General features: G+C 35.5%; 2 protein-coding genes and 1 long non-coding RNA gene across 4 annotated transcripts; 1 reads left to right on the top strand and 2 right to left on the bottom strand.

Annotated features, from left to right (window-relative positions):
* Window positions 1–4,384: 4,384 nt before the first annotated feature.
* LOC106709905 lies at window positions 4,385–5,598 on the bottom strand. The gene is made up of 2 exons (XM_014501823.2): window positions 5,510–5,598; window positions 4,385–4,956 (listed from the first exon to the last, which is right to left on the bottom strand). The coding sequence occupies exons 1-2, from the start codon at window positions 5,518–5,520 to the stop codon at window positions 4,638–4,640; spliced, it is 330 nt and encodes a 109-aa protein (XP_014357309.2). The 5' UTR covers window positions 5,521–5,598; the 3' UTR covers window positions 4,385–4,637.
* Window positions 5,599–5,609: 11 nt separating this feature from the next.
* On the bottom strand, window positions 5,610–6,626 carry LOC106709906. Its single transcript, XR_006756143.1, has 3 exons — window positions 6,494–6,626; window positions 5,972–6,146; window positions 5,610–5,768 (listed from the first exon to the last, which is right to left on the bottom strand). It is a non-coding gene; the product is annotated as an uncharacterized LOC106709906 (long non-coding RNA).
* A 4,577-nt stretch (window positions 6,627–11,203) lies between these two features.
* LOC106709852 (cyclic GMP-AMP synthase) lies at window positions 11,204–15,160 on the top strand. Of its 2 annotated transcripts, XM_045678293.1 has the most exons (6): window positions 11,204–11,399; window positions 11,561–11,736; window positions 12,218–12,681; window positions 13,101–13,280; window positions 13,812–13,977; window positions 14,049–15,160. In XM_045678293.1, the coding sequence occupies exons 2-6, from the start codon at window positions 11,563–11,565 to the stop codon at window positions 14,760–14,762; spliced, it is 1,698 nt and encodes a 565-aa protein (XP_045534249.1). In that variant the 5' UTR covers window positions 11,204–11,399; window positions 11,561–11,562; the 3' UTR covers window positions 14,763–15,160. The 2 variants fall into 2 exon arrangements, with proteins under 2 accessions (XP_045534249.1, XP_045534250.1); XM_045678294.1 differs by lacking the exon at window positions 13,101–13,280 and having other exon boundaries at window positions 11,207–11,399.
* The last annotated feature ends 384 nt before the right edge of the window (window positions 15,161–15,544 follow it).

Genomic DNA, 15,544 nt, shown 5'->3' with positions numbered 1-15,544 from the left:
GTGATTCGACAAAACGCCTTAAAGATGAATTTAATGTATCGGCAAGAAGATGTATTCAACATACGATGTGAACATACAACGCGGACTAGTGGCTTATAGCTTTTGTCGTTTTGGACAGCGAATGTTTCAACACTGACTTGCCGCGTGTACTGTTTAGTTGTAAGGCCAGGTTACACCGCGGAAAGCATATCAGTTTCAAAACATTTAGCTCTAATTATTTTGATAATGAATTTAGAAATAAATTAGTTTCGTGCGCGAATGATTTGTTTCGATCGATCAGATTTTTATAATAAAGTACGGTCAAGTAAACGATGTTATTCGAAGAAGAAATTAAATTGATTCAAATCTGAATCCTTCGCGCGCGAAACATGTTGGTGATTCTGGACTCTTTCAACACCACATTATGATTTTCTATGGTTCTTTTAAAGTTTACTCTTGTTTTCTTTGTAATCACATAAAGTATCGTTCATACTTCACGATTATAACGACTTGTCATTTTTTATTTAAACTAGTTTCAATGTATTAGGGATCGTTTAAATAACATATATAACTGAGGGAACTTTAAAAGCGCGCACGTACAACCCTAACATGTTAAATTGTCGTCACACCGTGTGTGAGCGCAGACAGAGTCTAGCATCACCAACTAGTCGGGTTACGTCGACAAATTTATGTTACGATATAGATCCTAACGTTCCTTGTTCTAAGGCACTAACGTTTAATTAGGACGTTTTGTTATCGCGGTTGTGTCTTTTACATTAGCCGGACTTGCAATAGTTATACATAGTTGTGCCGACTGAGGCGTTTTAATTACAATTTGTAAGGAAAATAATGAAAAGGTGGTATTAAATATATTTTGTTTCAATATTTGTTATTTTTTATTTTTCTTTTTATACATTACAACTGTGTTTCTTGACACGAACTATTACCTTGTTAGTGGACATTTAACATATATAAACTTTTTCTACACAAACCTTTTAAAAAATAACTTTGGAAATGTTTTTAAGTTTATTTTAATAGTTTTCTATTCTCATTTTCATGTTTTACACTTTTATTCGACTACTACACTTTAGCATAGTCTAGTTACATTTAAAATCATCATCAGCCCTAATTAGGTCCTTGCTAAATCTAGACTTTTCCCAATACGCTGAGTACACAATATATTCAAAACATTACTACACCAGCGTTATGAACTTCACACAATACAACGTAGAGGCATCTTCTTTAACTCGGTACGTATTGCTTATTCCAACTCAAGGCCTAAATATTGTAAACAAACGTCACTTGTACAACGGCGTAGAAAATATAAATATGAGATCAAGTCACATAATAATTTAATGTCGAGAAATAAGTATAAATTGATGCCCATTGTTAACTATGTTTGGAACTTGTGTTGGAATACTCTGCACATATTTTTTGTGACGCCTTTTAATTATAAATAGCAATATTTATTTCTCGCATTTTGTCCGCAGAAAAAACCAGGCGACCGAAAACGCTCGAAGAGTTGCTCTTAAAAGGGTTCCAGAAATGAACTGACACGATCGTTGAACAATTTGGAAGTCAGCATGTTACCGACAAGGGGTCTGTCTTTTGGTGCCTTATAGGTACGTGTCAAACGACATCTTTAATATCTTTATAATATGCTTACTTTGCTTTAGTCACTTTTATTACACGAGTTTTTTTGTTACTTGTTTGCATTTTGTCAAATAATACAGTATGAAAATTATATCCAGGTGACAATGATGGCGTGAGGGAACCCAGACCGGAGCTGGTGTCGGGTATCTTGTGCAGGCCGCGTATCATTGCCGCATGCACAAGATATTCAATACTAGTTCCTGTCGTTATCAGCGGCTGACGACAGCTCGCGAACTGATGCAAGTTATTGCTACGAGTCTTCAAAGAAGAGGATAAAAATGGACCCTGTTGCTAATTTGCGTTTATTACATCCACTGGTAGTGGTACAATCAGCTGCATAAATGTAAAACTTTCGACATTTGCATAGTGTTTTAATTTCCAAAATACGTAAGCAAATATCAGTGACAAAAACATGTATTCGTTGTCGGAAACAAATGTAGTATTATCCAAAGTAGGAAGCATATGGAGTGATACATAAATACTACATATTTTGGAAACTGAAGGACAACAAATTTCTTATGTTTGTAAATGTAAACTTATATATGGAGCTGCCTGTATAGCTAAAGTACGCGACCTACTTGCAGCTTTGTGTCCTCTGTTGAGACATGGCAAGCCTGACGCCGCGACGTCACGACCGGCGTTACGACCGGCGACGCGAACGAGCGGACAGCGCTCGACGGCGACGACACTCGCCACCTCGGACCCCATCGGCAACAGACGACCTTTCCGAATGAACCTTGACCGGAATTTTCATCGGGATTCAAGACGGCAGTTAACCAGCCTTTCATACAGTCCGCTATCCAAGAGCTCTAAACATCCTCTACGCAATATTTCATGTAAGTAACCTATTCATTTAAAAGTTACTTATATTAATGTTAATAATTTAGTGTTTTATTTTATAATTTGAATTATAGAAGCTACGACATAGATTTATTAATTTTGATGTTATTAATACTGGAACATCAAAGTTTAATTTCAAGATAAAAGGATCAAGGAAGGAGAAGAAAAGGATATGAAGACCACAGACGTGTGCTGGTGTCGGGTATCTTGTGCAGGCCGCGTGTCACTGCCGCATGCACAAGATATTCCATACTAGTTCATGTCTCTCACACCTGACCTCTACTTACCGAAACGGACAGAATTATGGACTTCACTGAGGAAAGCACATTGTGACGTTGTTTTTGAACGATATACGATAGAGTACACGTTACTTGCCACTTTATAAACTGACTGAATGGCCGAAACTTTTCCACAATTACCCATTTGCATCTACAATATTTTTTGCTATGACGTAACATCTACTATAGCAAAAAAAGTTGTCGTTGCTTAACAGCATCATTCGAATCCAGAAGATAAAGTTGTCATTCAAGGCTTGAAGAACAAAAAAGTATGATTTTCCTGTCAAATAATTCATAAACCAGTACGACAGTGAGTCCTTCAAGAAGTGAGAGTATCTATTTTTTAAAGGCCGGCGAAACATCTGCAAATCATAAGGTGATGAATGTCCATTGGCGCTGATGATCACTTTGTTGGTTAAGTAGACTCGACTTGTTTATGTCTTAGTTAACATTTATTTTATTTTGTTAAGCAGCAGCAGTAAGCCCAAAAAAGGAGGAGCATCGGCGGCCATTGCTCAGCAACACGCTCCGCATCTTCACAACGTTGTCTCACCACATTTTGGAAGATAAAATAAACTGGAGGTATGTATCTATCAAAATTTTATCTATTAGTTCTTTTGTTTTATCTATTTTTCATTTGTCTTGTAATCTGTACAAATTTTTAAACAGCTCGAAATAGAAGAATGAACACACACAAGACGTTGAAGAAAGAAACAGACGTGTGCTGGTGTCGGGTATCTTGTGCAGGCCGCGTATCACTGCCGCATGCACAAGATATTCAATACTAGTTCATGTCATATACCGCAGTCTTCTTCTACCGTGTTCTTTTAACCTGCTCCGTCTTTCCGCAAAATAGCACAGTGATCTTTTTAAAAGTTTACTGTTTTCGTTGAACCCTCTGCTGGTACATTTCTTTTTCAATTTGTGACCCCCCAATTTGATTCTTACTGTCGTAAACAACTTTAGCCGGCTCTTCCGTGTACCCTATAATATTCATGAGGGTTGCATTTGGAATCACTGGTTTATATATCTAGTACTCTTGTCACCGTGCTCATCGGGACACAGCGTCCTTAATATATATACCGATTATTCCCAATGTATGGTCCTTATGAACTTCGTAGTGTCCACGCAATATCTGGCGGAGGTGTACGATGGCGGGTATCAAATAGTGGTGTCACAAGTTGAAGAAGAAATGTCGCAGCAGTGTGGTTAATACCTCATGCACAAGATATTCGATACTAGCTCCGGTCGCTGACGACGCGACCAAAATAAAGTAAAATCTACATTTAATAAACATTATACTTATTTTGTTTGTCTATAGTCTCCATAAATATGAACATTTTATTTTTCAGATCTATTCAAAAGCGATGTTTTGCTTTGAAGAGAAAGAAACAAAATAGAACGTGAAAAAAAACTAAATGTGTTCCAATGAACCGATGACACACAAACCTTTGTCGACTCAAAATAAATCGTCTTCGAGTATTGTGAACTTTGTATAAGGAAATGTGATCACGTGTTCTTCTAAATCTAGATGTGAAACATTTACATTTTTAATTTAATAAAATTATTTCTTAACAGCAAGTGTTTTATTTAAGCCACCACGATATGGGTTAAGCCCCTTTCCACTGGGGCAATCAGCAATCATGGCGGCACCACAGGAAATAACAAATTTCAAGAAAAAAATTGATGGATGCCAATTTTCATCAGAGTTGTCATTTAATGAAGAACACAATTCTCATTATTTCGAAGTAGTGTACTTATTTGATGCAAAAGTAGTAGTATTAAAAATTGGAATAGAAAAATAACTGATGACATATTTTTTAAAAACTATAAGTTCAAAATAGACGATATGATTTACGTAGAGCCACAAAGTTTGCACCTGTAGCCTTATTTATTATAGTCGCATTGAAAGCTTTTCTTCGCTCTGGAACCTACTGTTTTAGACGCTCTAAGTAGATTACCCACGTTGCGCAACATGTAGGCCATGAGGGCGAGCAGCAGCGCGGAGCCGGCGTAGGGCAGCCAGCCGCCCGCGCCGGCCGCGCCGCCCGCCCACAGCCCGCACGTGAAGAACCGGCAGCCACTCCGCTCCTCAGCGTAGCAAGCCGTCCCATCAACCGGCGCACTAGCGCCCCCCGCCGTGCTGCGCCTCCGAGACCCACTCTGTTCCGCTTGTTTCTCCGCTTGCCGCTGTTGTTCCTCGGCACTGGCAAACAATAAAAAACGCAAGAAACCCTTACAAATGAATGGCTCCGAGACCTCAAACAATCTAACCGTTTATTAAATTCCAAATAAAGCTCTTAATAGCTTCTCAGTACTACTGTAGTACTACAGTCTACAACAGATCCGGGAATCCCAAAAATAACGGCAACACTGCGGGAGTATCATAGACAAAATAGGGGGAACAAAATCTATTACAAAAGTATATCGTATATTTTTTTATCGAAGAAATTCGCAAACGCGTACTTAAAGAAGTCGGCTAAAAAGTAGACAGAAATAAAAATATCCAGCCGCTTAAAAGGTTTTATGTTAAGATTTGTAAAATCGACACTCGTGTGGATTACAAGAGATTCGATTTTAAAACTCTAATCTGAACAGGATGTAATCTAGACCCTGTATAGCCCGCTACGTAATGTTTTGGGTATTCGTACCCCGCCATCAGTCGTATCATCAAACTAGATTTACTTGTAAACATAGCTTTAGCAATCGTATCAAACATTAAAGTGAACCGCAGTGAAGTGCATCTATTCAACACTTACCAATCGCACATAGTGGAACAGTAGAGTTTTGTTTAATTAATTGTCGAAATTTATGTCTTTACCCATTATTCATTGTTAAAGGATGTAATAAAACAGTTTTCACGAACACATTTTAATTTGACAGATATTGTTCAAGTATTGACAGATAAGTGACAGAATTTGGCAGAACACAGAGACAGGCGGATTATTTCTTCATCTTTACTGCGTGTCATGAAGTTCAGGAACATTTGTGGTCACCGCGTATGCAGTGCATCTTGCACTAAAGCAAAAAAATCCATTAATCTAACTTCAAAAAAAAAAAAAAAAGATTAATAAAAATAGTAGGTGGTAAAAATGGCAATTATAGTCACCAAATGTCGTAAGGTTTGTGCAGATGATTTCTACGACAAATATACATTTTTTTCGTAAAAGCCCCCAACAAAGACTACAGGCCTCATCTTATTTTGTAGGATTGCCTCATACCTCTTCTTTACTTCCCTTCTTGCAGGTGCACTTGACCTTAGCGCCGACCTGGTGTGTCTGCCCGGGCGGACATCTGGAGAACAGCTTGTAGCCGAGGACAGTAACCAAGGCGCCCAGCACGAAGCCCGCCGCGAACGGCACCGCTGGATTGTCGCGGTCTGCCATCTACCCTTTACTGTGAATGGATTCTAATTTTTATCGTGGATGACTATTTTGTACACAGTCATAATGGCGTCATTAATTGGAGCTTGCTTTTGTTAAATCCACGCTGCTGGTGAAAAACTAAAATGTATAAAGTTGTGTGATACATGTCATGATAAAATAAAATGGCTACACACATAATAAAATATAATGGCACAGCCACAATCCAGAAGGTGGTAAGAAAACTGATGTAACATAAAAAAACAGTGAGCTACTTCAAACCCTATGATGGAGCTCTGGGTCTTTACCGTCACCAAAGTTTGACATGTTTACATCCAGAATGCACCATCGACGTCATATCTTTTAGTTAAGGGTATTTACCTTTGAGGGGAAATCCATAATGTGAAATGGTGACTATTCAACGCATTTCATATTTAATACAAATAGAATCATCAAATATGTAGTAAAAAAACAATATTTGACAGACCCTTAAAAGACTGACGGCGAACTGTCATTGTACTTCTACTATTTGTGGAAATAATTAAGAACTTCTAGACAAAACTCACTGACTTCTATAAATGGATAGATTATACTCTGTGGTATTTTGTGCATATTTGATTTTCGTCATTCTAGCGCTGACGGTCGACTCCAAGTTAAACAACCATCGAACATCGACAAAATTTGGAACCGATTTTATCGAACCCATCCCTACCGAATTGTCAAACTAATCATCATAAAACGTACAAGCCAAGGTAGTCAAACAAGGATATCTGTCGTGGTGAGAGGCGCTACTATCGCGGTTAGTTCTGTCAGAAAATATGTATAAAATATAAAACCGACATACGCATATAAAATGGGCTAAAACAAGTCTATGACACGGTAATAATAATACCGTGAGTGAGAGAGATACAGTTATACCCAATTCCTGTGACGTGACAAAGACAGGGATAACAATCTTCTGTCCCTTTCTGCGTACCAGGCTTTGGGGTTTGTTTGGAACAAAGGTTGTCCCCTACAAACAACCTAGGTTGTCCCTAACAAAGTTTGACATTCGTGCTATTTTTCGAAAATTGTGAGTACTTAGTGGCTGTAATTGTGCAAAAATATTTTGATATTACAGTTTTAGTAAGGTAAAGTTTATAAAACATGGTATATTGCTGTATTGTCGGTTGTAAAAGCCGTAGTGAGCGAAAAGAGAAAAACATAACCTTTCACTCGTAAGTACTGAAACTACGCACCTATTCACATGTATTCATACAAAATAAGGAAGAAAGTACAAACTAGTTGTTCTTTACAGTCTTTGTAATAACTAATATGTTAAAATACGGGTAAAATCAGCTAAAATAAAATAGTATTTTTCGAACATTATGCGCCCAAACGCAGATGTCATTTGTGTCAAATAATATACTGTAGATCTGGGAAACAAGCGGCCATATTAAACTACTTTTCAAATTGGTTGGTTATTACCCGTAAAAATAATACCACCATCTTGTTGTAAAAATTACCCTGAATTTAGGGGAAATAAATTATAGTATGTATAATGTATATAAATGAAACAATTCACATTTTTTGTACTATTTTCAACAGATTTCAAAAGGAGTTTTTAATTCTGGTATATGCTGTGTTTTTAAATATTTGATACTTTCTTATCCCGTTGATTTTAAAGAGTATGCTTTTTAATTTGTCCCATGTAAATTTTGTTTCTTAGAAATTACAATCAAAATAGTTTAATATTAAGTAGTTTTACATGTAGTGTTCACTGTAATGATATACAGAGTAATTTAAAATTATATGACTATAATATTGGTATGTTTTTTGTAGCTTTTTATGAAGACTTAGGGCTTCGTGCATATCGAAGAAAAATAGGACATCGTTTGAATGCTCGTCTAATGGACCTATGACTGAAGAGATGCCGCGCTTTGTTGAAGCGGTACGCGGGAAATTCTTTTTTTGGAGTCACTCAAGACATCCTTGATTAAGGCAGCCGCCGATATTGACATGGACCTCGTTCGTGCTGTGATAGACGACTGGCCGAGCAGATTGAAGGCCTGTATTCAAAATCACGGATGTCATTTTGAATAAACTTTAGTGTCATAAGAATCTATGTTTTGTTAACTTCATTTTGGTATATAAATGGTCACATAATGAATAAACTTGTTTCAATTATTTTATATTAAACATGTTACAGAATTTATGACCTGACTAAGTATTACTAAAAAAATCTGTTTACGTAATCTTAGTCACATAAACAAAAATTACGCATTGTTTTTTTTATTTATTACGTTTATTAATTACAATTTAATTGGGAATATATAAATTGGTCTATATTAAATTATATCGTAATTATTCATTTTCGGGACAAAACAAATAACTGGTAACCCCAATCCTTTTACTTATATATAGGTATAGTCTATAGTACTCTCTATCTGTCCCTTACGGGTGAACGCGCGTGTCATATCTATATAATTCTTCATCTGAGGGCTAAAAGAAAAAACATAACACAACAGCAACAGTAAGAAAATCAAAAATGATTTTTGACATTGCCAGCAGGACGCTAGTGAGCTATCATAATTTAGTTTCATTTATGCCCACAGGGTCGCGAATGAAATATAAATATCTCGTTTATTCATTGCCTTCCTATTTTTCTCTGCAGAGCCTCTCTTATCGTTTGCCACCCACGTTTGACAGATCTTCAAAAAATTAATAGTCTATGCCAGGCTAGCGAAACTTCGAACAATCAACAAAAATGTTTTGTATGAGTTTGGCGGCGTTTTCATGACCGCAATTCTTCTCACTCGATCATCACGCGTTCTTTTTCTATCACAACTGACATATTTGACTTGAAGGCCCTCGTCAAAATTTATTTCGTCCAAGCTTGTCACTAAATAATTTAAAATTTCTAATTTTTAGTTTTAATTGAAAATTGTATTTTTAGCTTTAGTTCTTAATAATTTTATATGAAATGCCAACTAGAAAACGATTTCTGAAATACGAGATATGCGGTTTTCGTTCAGTACGGAAAATTGGCGAAAAAAGGGATTATATTGCAAAATTTCGAAATAGATATCAAGATATCGATGATCAGTGCACTTCACTTCACTATTCAGCTCTTTATGTTGGTATTCATGTTTTTTTCGTGCGTCAGAAAATTTAAGTAAAACATTTGTATTCTGGCAAGTATTTACCGTGCAAATTGAGAAAATCTCAGATTAAGAATTATAGGAGAAAATAAAAATTGTTAATAGTTAATTGTTATATAGTCCCGACTCTTACTACGAAGTAGTTACTTACTCTTTGGTCTATGCCTCGATTGTCAAAGTCTATGGGTAGGGATTGCCTTTTTTAAGCAAGTCTATGACACGGTAATAATAATACCGTGAGTGAGAGAGATACAGTTATACCCAATTCCTGTGACGTGACAAAGACAGGGATAACTATCTTCTGTCCCTTTCTGCGTACCAGGCTTTGGGGTTTGTTTGGAACAAAGGTTGTCCCCTACAAACAACCTAGGTTGTCCCTAACAAAGTTTGACATTCGTGTTATTTTTCGAAAATTGTGAGTACTTAGTCGCTGTAATTGTGTAAAAATATTTTGATATTTCAGTTTTAGTTAGGTAAAGTTTATAAAACATGGTATACTGCTGTATTGTTGGATGTAAAAGCCGTAGTGAGCGAAAAGAGGAAAACATAACCTTTCACTCGTAAGTATTGTAACTACACACCTATTCAAATGTATTCATACAAAATAAGGAAGAAAATACAAAATAGTTGTTCTTTACAGTCTTTGTAATAACTAATATGTTAAAATACGTGTAAAATCAGCTAAAATAAAATCGTATTTTTCGAACATTATGCGCCCAAACGCAGATGTCATTTGTGTCAAATAATATACTGTGGATCTGGGAAACAAGCGGCCATATTAAACTTCTTTTCAAAATGGTTGGTTATTACCCGTAAAAATAATACCACAATCTAGTTGTAAAAATTACCCTGAATTTAGGGGAAATAAAGTATAGTATTTGTAATGTATATAAATGAAACAATTCACATTTTTTATACTATTTTCAACAGATTTAAAAAGGAGTAGTTTTTAATTCTGGTATATGCTGTGTTTTTTATTGATACTTTCTTATCCCGTTGATTTTAAAGAGTATATTTTTTAATTTATCCCATGTAAATTTTATCGAAATCGGTTACTTAATTTCTTAGAAAGTACAATCAAAATAGTTAAATATTAAGTAGTTTTACATATAGTGTTCACTGTAATGATATACAGAATAATTTAAAATTATATGACTTTAATATTGGTATGTTTTTTGTAGCTTTTTAAGAAGACTTAGGGCTTCGTGCATATCGAAGAAAAACAGGACATCGTTTGAATGCTGGTCTAATGGACCTAAGACTGAAGAGATGCCGCGCTTTGTTGAAGCGGTACGCGGGAAAAAAATATCGGGAAATTCTTTTTTTGGAGTCACTCAAGACATCCTAGATTAAGGCAGCCGCCGATATTGACATGGACCTCGTTCGTGCTGCGATAACAACTGGCCGCGCAGATTGAAGGCCTGTATTCAAAATCACGGAGGTCATTTTGAATAAACTTTAGTGTCATAAGAATCTATGTTTTGTTAAGTTCATTTTGGTATATAAATGGTCACATAATGAATAAACTTGTTTCAATTATTTTATATTAAACATGTGACAGAATTTATGACCTGACTAAGTATAACTAAAAAATCTGTTTACCTAATCTTAGTCACATAAACAAAAATTACGCATTGTTTTTTATATTTATTACAATTATTAATTACAATATAATTGGGAATATATAAATTGGTATATATTAAATTATATCGTAATTATTCACTTTCGGGATAAAATAAATAACTGGTAACCCCAATCCTTTTACATATATATAGGTATAGTCTATAGTACTCTCTATCTGTCCCTTACGGGTGAACGCGCATGCCATATCTATATAATTCTTCATCTGAGACTACGAAGTAGTTACTTACTCTTTGGTCTATGCCTCGATTGTCAAAGTCTATGGGTAGGGATTGCCTTTTTTTAAGTTTTATATAATCTCCATAATCTCAGATTAAGAATTCTCAGAATTCTCAAAACTAGGTACTAAACTTGGCGGTTATTCCGTTAACATTCTGTACCCTGTGATTGTTCTGCGCTAACAGTTAAAACTTATGCAACAAACGTATTGTCGCGAGCATATGAGCTAATGGATAACATTAATTAATTTATAAAATAAAATAAAAGTTTTACGTAAAGATCAACAGGTACGTCCAGTTTAACATTATTAATGTATCGTCAATGTGAATATTCAAGTAATTAATTAGGGCATACTTTTAGCTTGTAGGATCTAAAGGTAATAATCATAATTTTTCTAACATGTTATATCTAATAACATTATAATAATTATCTTTTATAATTTTGTTAGAGATGTCAGTTAAGAAGAAAAACTTGGATGTTTACTTGGAAGAGGTATTTAAGCAGTTTATTGCCATCAAAGATGATGACTTCAGCCGGGCTCAGGAGGTCTTTAAAAGTGTTTTTGAACAAATAAAACAGAAGATGGGTGAACAATGCAACTTCTTTAAAAAATACGGTAACCAGGTAATGTTTTTAAAATATTTAAAATAAGATTAAAATATTTAAAATAAGATTTTTATTCCTTTCCATATAATAAGATAATTAGTGTGTGAAATTGTTTAAAAATTATAAAAAAAAAAATTTATGTTATTTATAGGTGTAATTTCAAATATAGTGTAAAAAGAAAAATGGCCACTCCCATTCATTGTAATTTCTTATTATAATAGTTTAGATAGTGACAAGTGGGTTATCTACTGAAATTGAATTCTTTAACATACTATATTTACTACGAGATAGGGATACTAGGGCGAACCTTTACATATTAATATGCCTTTTTATGACATGTTGAAACAGATTATATACATCCCAACATACAATTTTGAAAGCATAGGGATTGCATTTACCTCATTTTTCACACAATTGTGCCTTGTGCCATTGTTTACCGTCTCTGTCCTAAACTATATTACTATAGTTACTATTAATGGTTTTTTTTTTTTTTGCCAAGGTCATGTATGGTGGTAGCGTCTATGATGGAACTAAAGCTACTAAAATGGATGAGTTTGACATGGACATAGTGATCCGGCTGCCTATCAACTATGAGGATATCATTATAGAGTGCGACCAGCCGGGCTTTGTTCGGCTAAAGATAATAAGCGCCTTCGACAACCTAGACAAACAGAAAGAGTGGGAGCAGTGCCACAAAGTGACCAGAGATTGGAGGGACACTGACAAGTACCTCTTGCAGAACAAATTCAGGAGCTGGATGCACGGAATAGTGCAAAAGGCTCTTAATGAAATGGATGGTCGAGCGACCGTCAATGGCACCACATATCTAATGACGTATAAGGAGTCTGGACCTGCATATACTCTATACATAAGAAATGAAGGAAATGATGAGGAATTCAAACTAGATGTAGACTTGGTGCCCGTCATCAGGTTCAGGCTTCCAAGATGGCCTAAGGGCTACAGGTGGGTCCTGCAATACTTTTATATGGTACTAATGAAATACTGCTTTTACATGGTCAGTAATGTTGGTCATTTTAAATGTTTATCATAAATCCCTCTATTGTTAAGTAACTCTACGATACAATGGCCAGTTAATTATTATTAACACAATACAGATAAACTGAATTGGCATGTTAACATATACTTATTTATTACGTACCTTTATATGGTACCCAAAAGACAATAAAAAATGTTAATGTTTGAACATTGAGGATTTTCTCAACCAATATTAATTTAATTACGTATTTAAATTACAATAATGATATAGAGATAAGATAATTATATATTAGTTAAGTGAATATAAAAATGTTATTTAGCAAATGATGGCAAACAAGCAAGCTGCCACTTGAATTCGCTAAAATATCGAAGTGATTTGCCCATAGCTTTGCTGCGTTTGCAGATGATCGATACAGGAGGGGACATGTGTCTCCTCTGAAAAATCTACCTTCTCTTCCCATCCCTTATAAGAAAATGATGGGAAGAGGACTAACATTAGACCTCCAGAACACACACTCATCAGACGAAACATTGAATTACTTCTGCCTGTCTTCTATTTGGTTGAGGTATTTAACTGGTCGAGCCGGACCATTCATGCAAAATTCACACACACATTCACTTCATTATGCACATTCATTAGATAGCTACTTCCTGAATACACACAACAGCAGGGTATTACCAGTTTATAACAGGAAATGTCTATCATATATTGTATAGTTTTATTAAACCTTGTACAAACATATTTTTAACACAAAACTTTATATTTCCAAGCATAAACTCTTTCTTGTTGGATAGATTTTCTTACTTTTTTGTTGGTAAAAAATTGATTAATTTTGAGATTATTTGATGATTAAATTTTATTACATCTATATATATAAAAGAAAGTCGTGTTAGTTACACTATTTATAACTCAAGAACGGCTGAATCGATCTGACTGAAAATTGGTGGGCAGGTAGCTTAGAACCAGGAAACGGACATAGGATAATTTTTACCCCGTTTCCTATTTTTTATTCCGCGTGGACGGAGTCGCGGGTAAAAGCTAGTTTAAAATAAAAACCACTACTTAATACTTATAAATTTCGAAACTTTGATGATAGAACAATAGAGAAGGTGGGGTCCTCGTGCCGGGACTGGCTGGTGGTGCCAAAGCCCAACAAGGAGGTGAGCGGCGCCGCACGCGGCCGCTGCTGGCGCCTCTCCTTCCAGGACCACGAGCGGGACCTCATCAAGGAGTGCCACCACCTCAAGAAGGTCCTTAGGCTGGTATGTGCCGCTTAGCGACTTATTACATTGGTCTCGTTTAAATTCAATGAAATAAACATAATTTATTTTAGATGAAGAAGCTACGCACCGCACTGAAGATGAAGGCCATCGCCAGCTACTACATCAAGACGTTGTTCCTCTGGAAAGTGGAGAAAGAAAATAAACAATTCTGGCAGAAAAATCTAAGCTTCCTCTTCACCACCATGCTGCAAGACTTTCACGACGCTCTCAAACAGAAGAACATACCCTACTTCTGGAATTCGAAGAACAACCTCATTGAGAGCTTAAAACCAGCAAACCAGAAGCTGTATACTGAAAAGTTGAAGGTGGTTCTCGACAGCGCTGTAGCTAATGACGTAGACAAAACAATATTCGCCTTGCTCGAAGCTGACGAAATCGAACAGTTCAAAAGCTCCGAAATGTACCAGCGTCATAGTACATCTCTTCCGCCCGCCGTCCAGAGCAAAACTTCTAGAAGTTCCTCCGTCACTTCTATCACGAGTAGTCAGGAGCAAGGGAACCTGCAAAACTCTCAAACAGATGACGGACAAACTGTCCTACTTAAATCTATATTGGCCAAGCTCGATTTACTAACCCGGAAGTTGGAACTACAAGAGGAAAGGTTGATTAAATTGGAGACAGCTTACGAACAGTCTAGAAAAGATGTTCAGAACGAAATCAAAGTATTGGATGAAACTCCAATTGTGCAAGCGCCTGTTGACATAATGTTAAATGGTAATGTAGCTGCTCCGCAAAATGAATCTGAAACTCTTATTTTATTTTAGTGTATTTATTTTATGGAAATTGGTGTATGAATGTAATCATCTAGGTTTTAGAATTATGTGTCAGTGCCTTCTTGTAAACGTGTACAGGTGGGCATAGTTAATCGAAAATTTAACTTCGTTAATCGTTTTTTTAAATACATAAAATACAGTAAAAAATAAAATATATCTAAAATTCCGTATCAAAATATAATTAGTGGACCTCGCATTATTTGTGACTATCATGATTGTTACGTTATGGACAAAAAAAATTATTATTTGTACAGCGTCTATCACAATAAAAATCTCACACTAATATTGACAAAGACTTGTGAGATCATTTTTATAAATTGTATTATTATAGTGCGTGATGATTGTAGCATCCATACTTTTAACATTGAAAATTCAAATTCTCACAACTTTTTATCTATATATATAAAAGAAAGTCGTGTTAGTTACACTATTTATAACTCAAGAACGGCTGAATCGATTTGACTGAAAATTGGTGGGCAGGTAGCTTAGAACCAGGAAACGGACATAGGATAATTTTTACCCCGTTTTCTATTTTTTATTCCGCGCGGACGGAGTCGCGGGTAAAAGCTAGTTTTACATATTTCAATGGTGAAAAGTAAATTAAAGTGAGACTTAAAATTATGGTACTATAGATGTTTAATACAAGAACCTATGCTTCTATTTCTCAAAAGAAATTTTTATTTTTCACTTTTTTCTGAGGAATTTTAATAAATACTAAGCCCCAGTTATGGAGTAAATATCTTTAGGAATCCGTTTCAACCATTTTCGCAGTT

This window comes from Papilio machaon, chromosome 6, assembly GCF_912999745.1.
Source record: "Papilio machaon chromosome 6, ilPapMach1.1, whole genome shotgun sequence".
Classification (NCBI taxonomy): domain Eukaryota; kingdom Metazoa; phylum Arthropoda; class Insecta; order Lepidoptera; family Papilionidae; genus Papilio; species Papilio machaon.
Note: the sequence above shows the minus strand (reverse complement) of the source record. Positions and strands in the feature narration are given on the sequence as shown.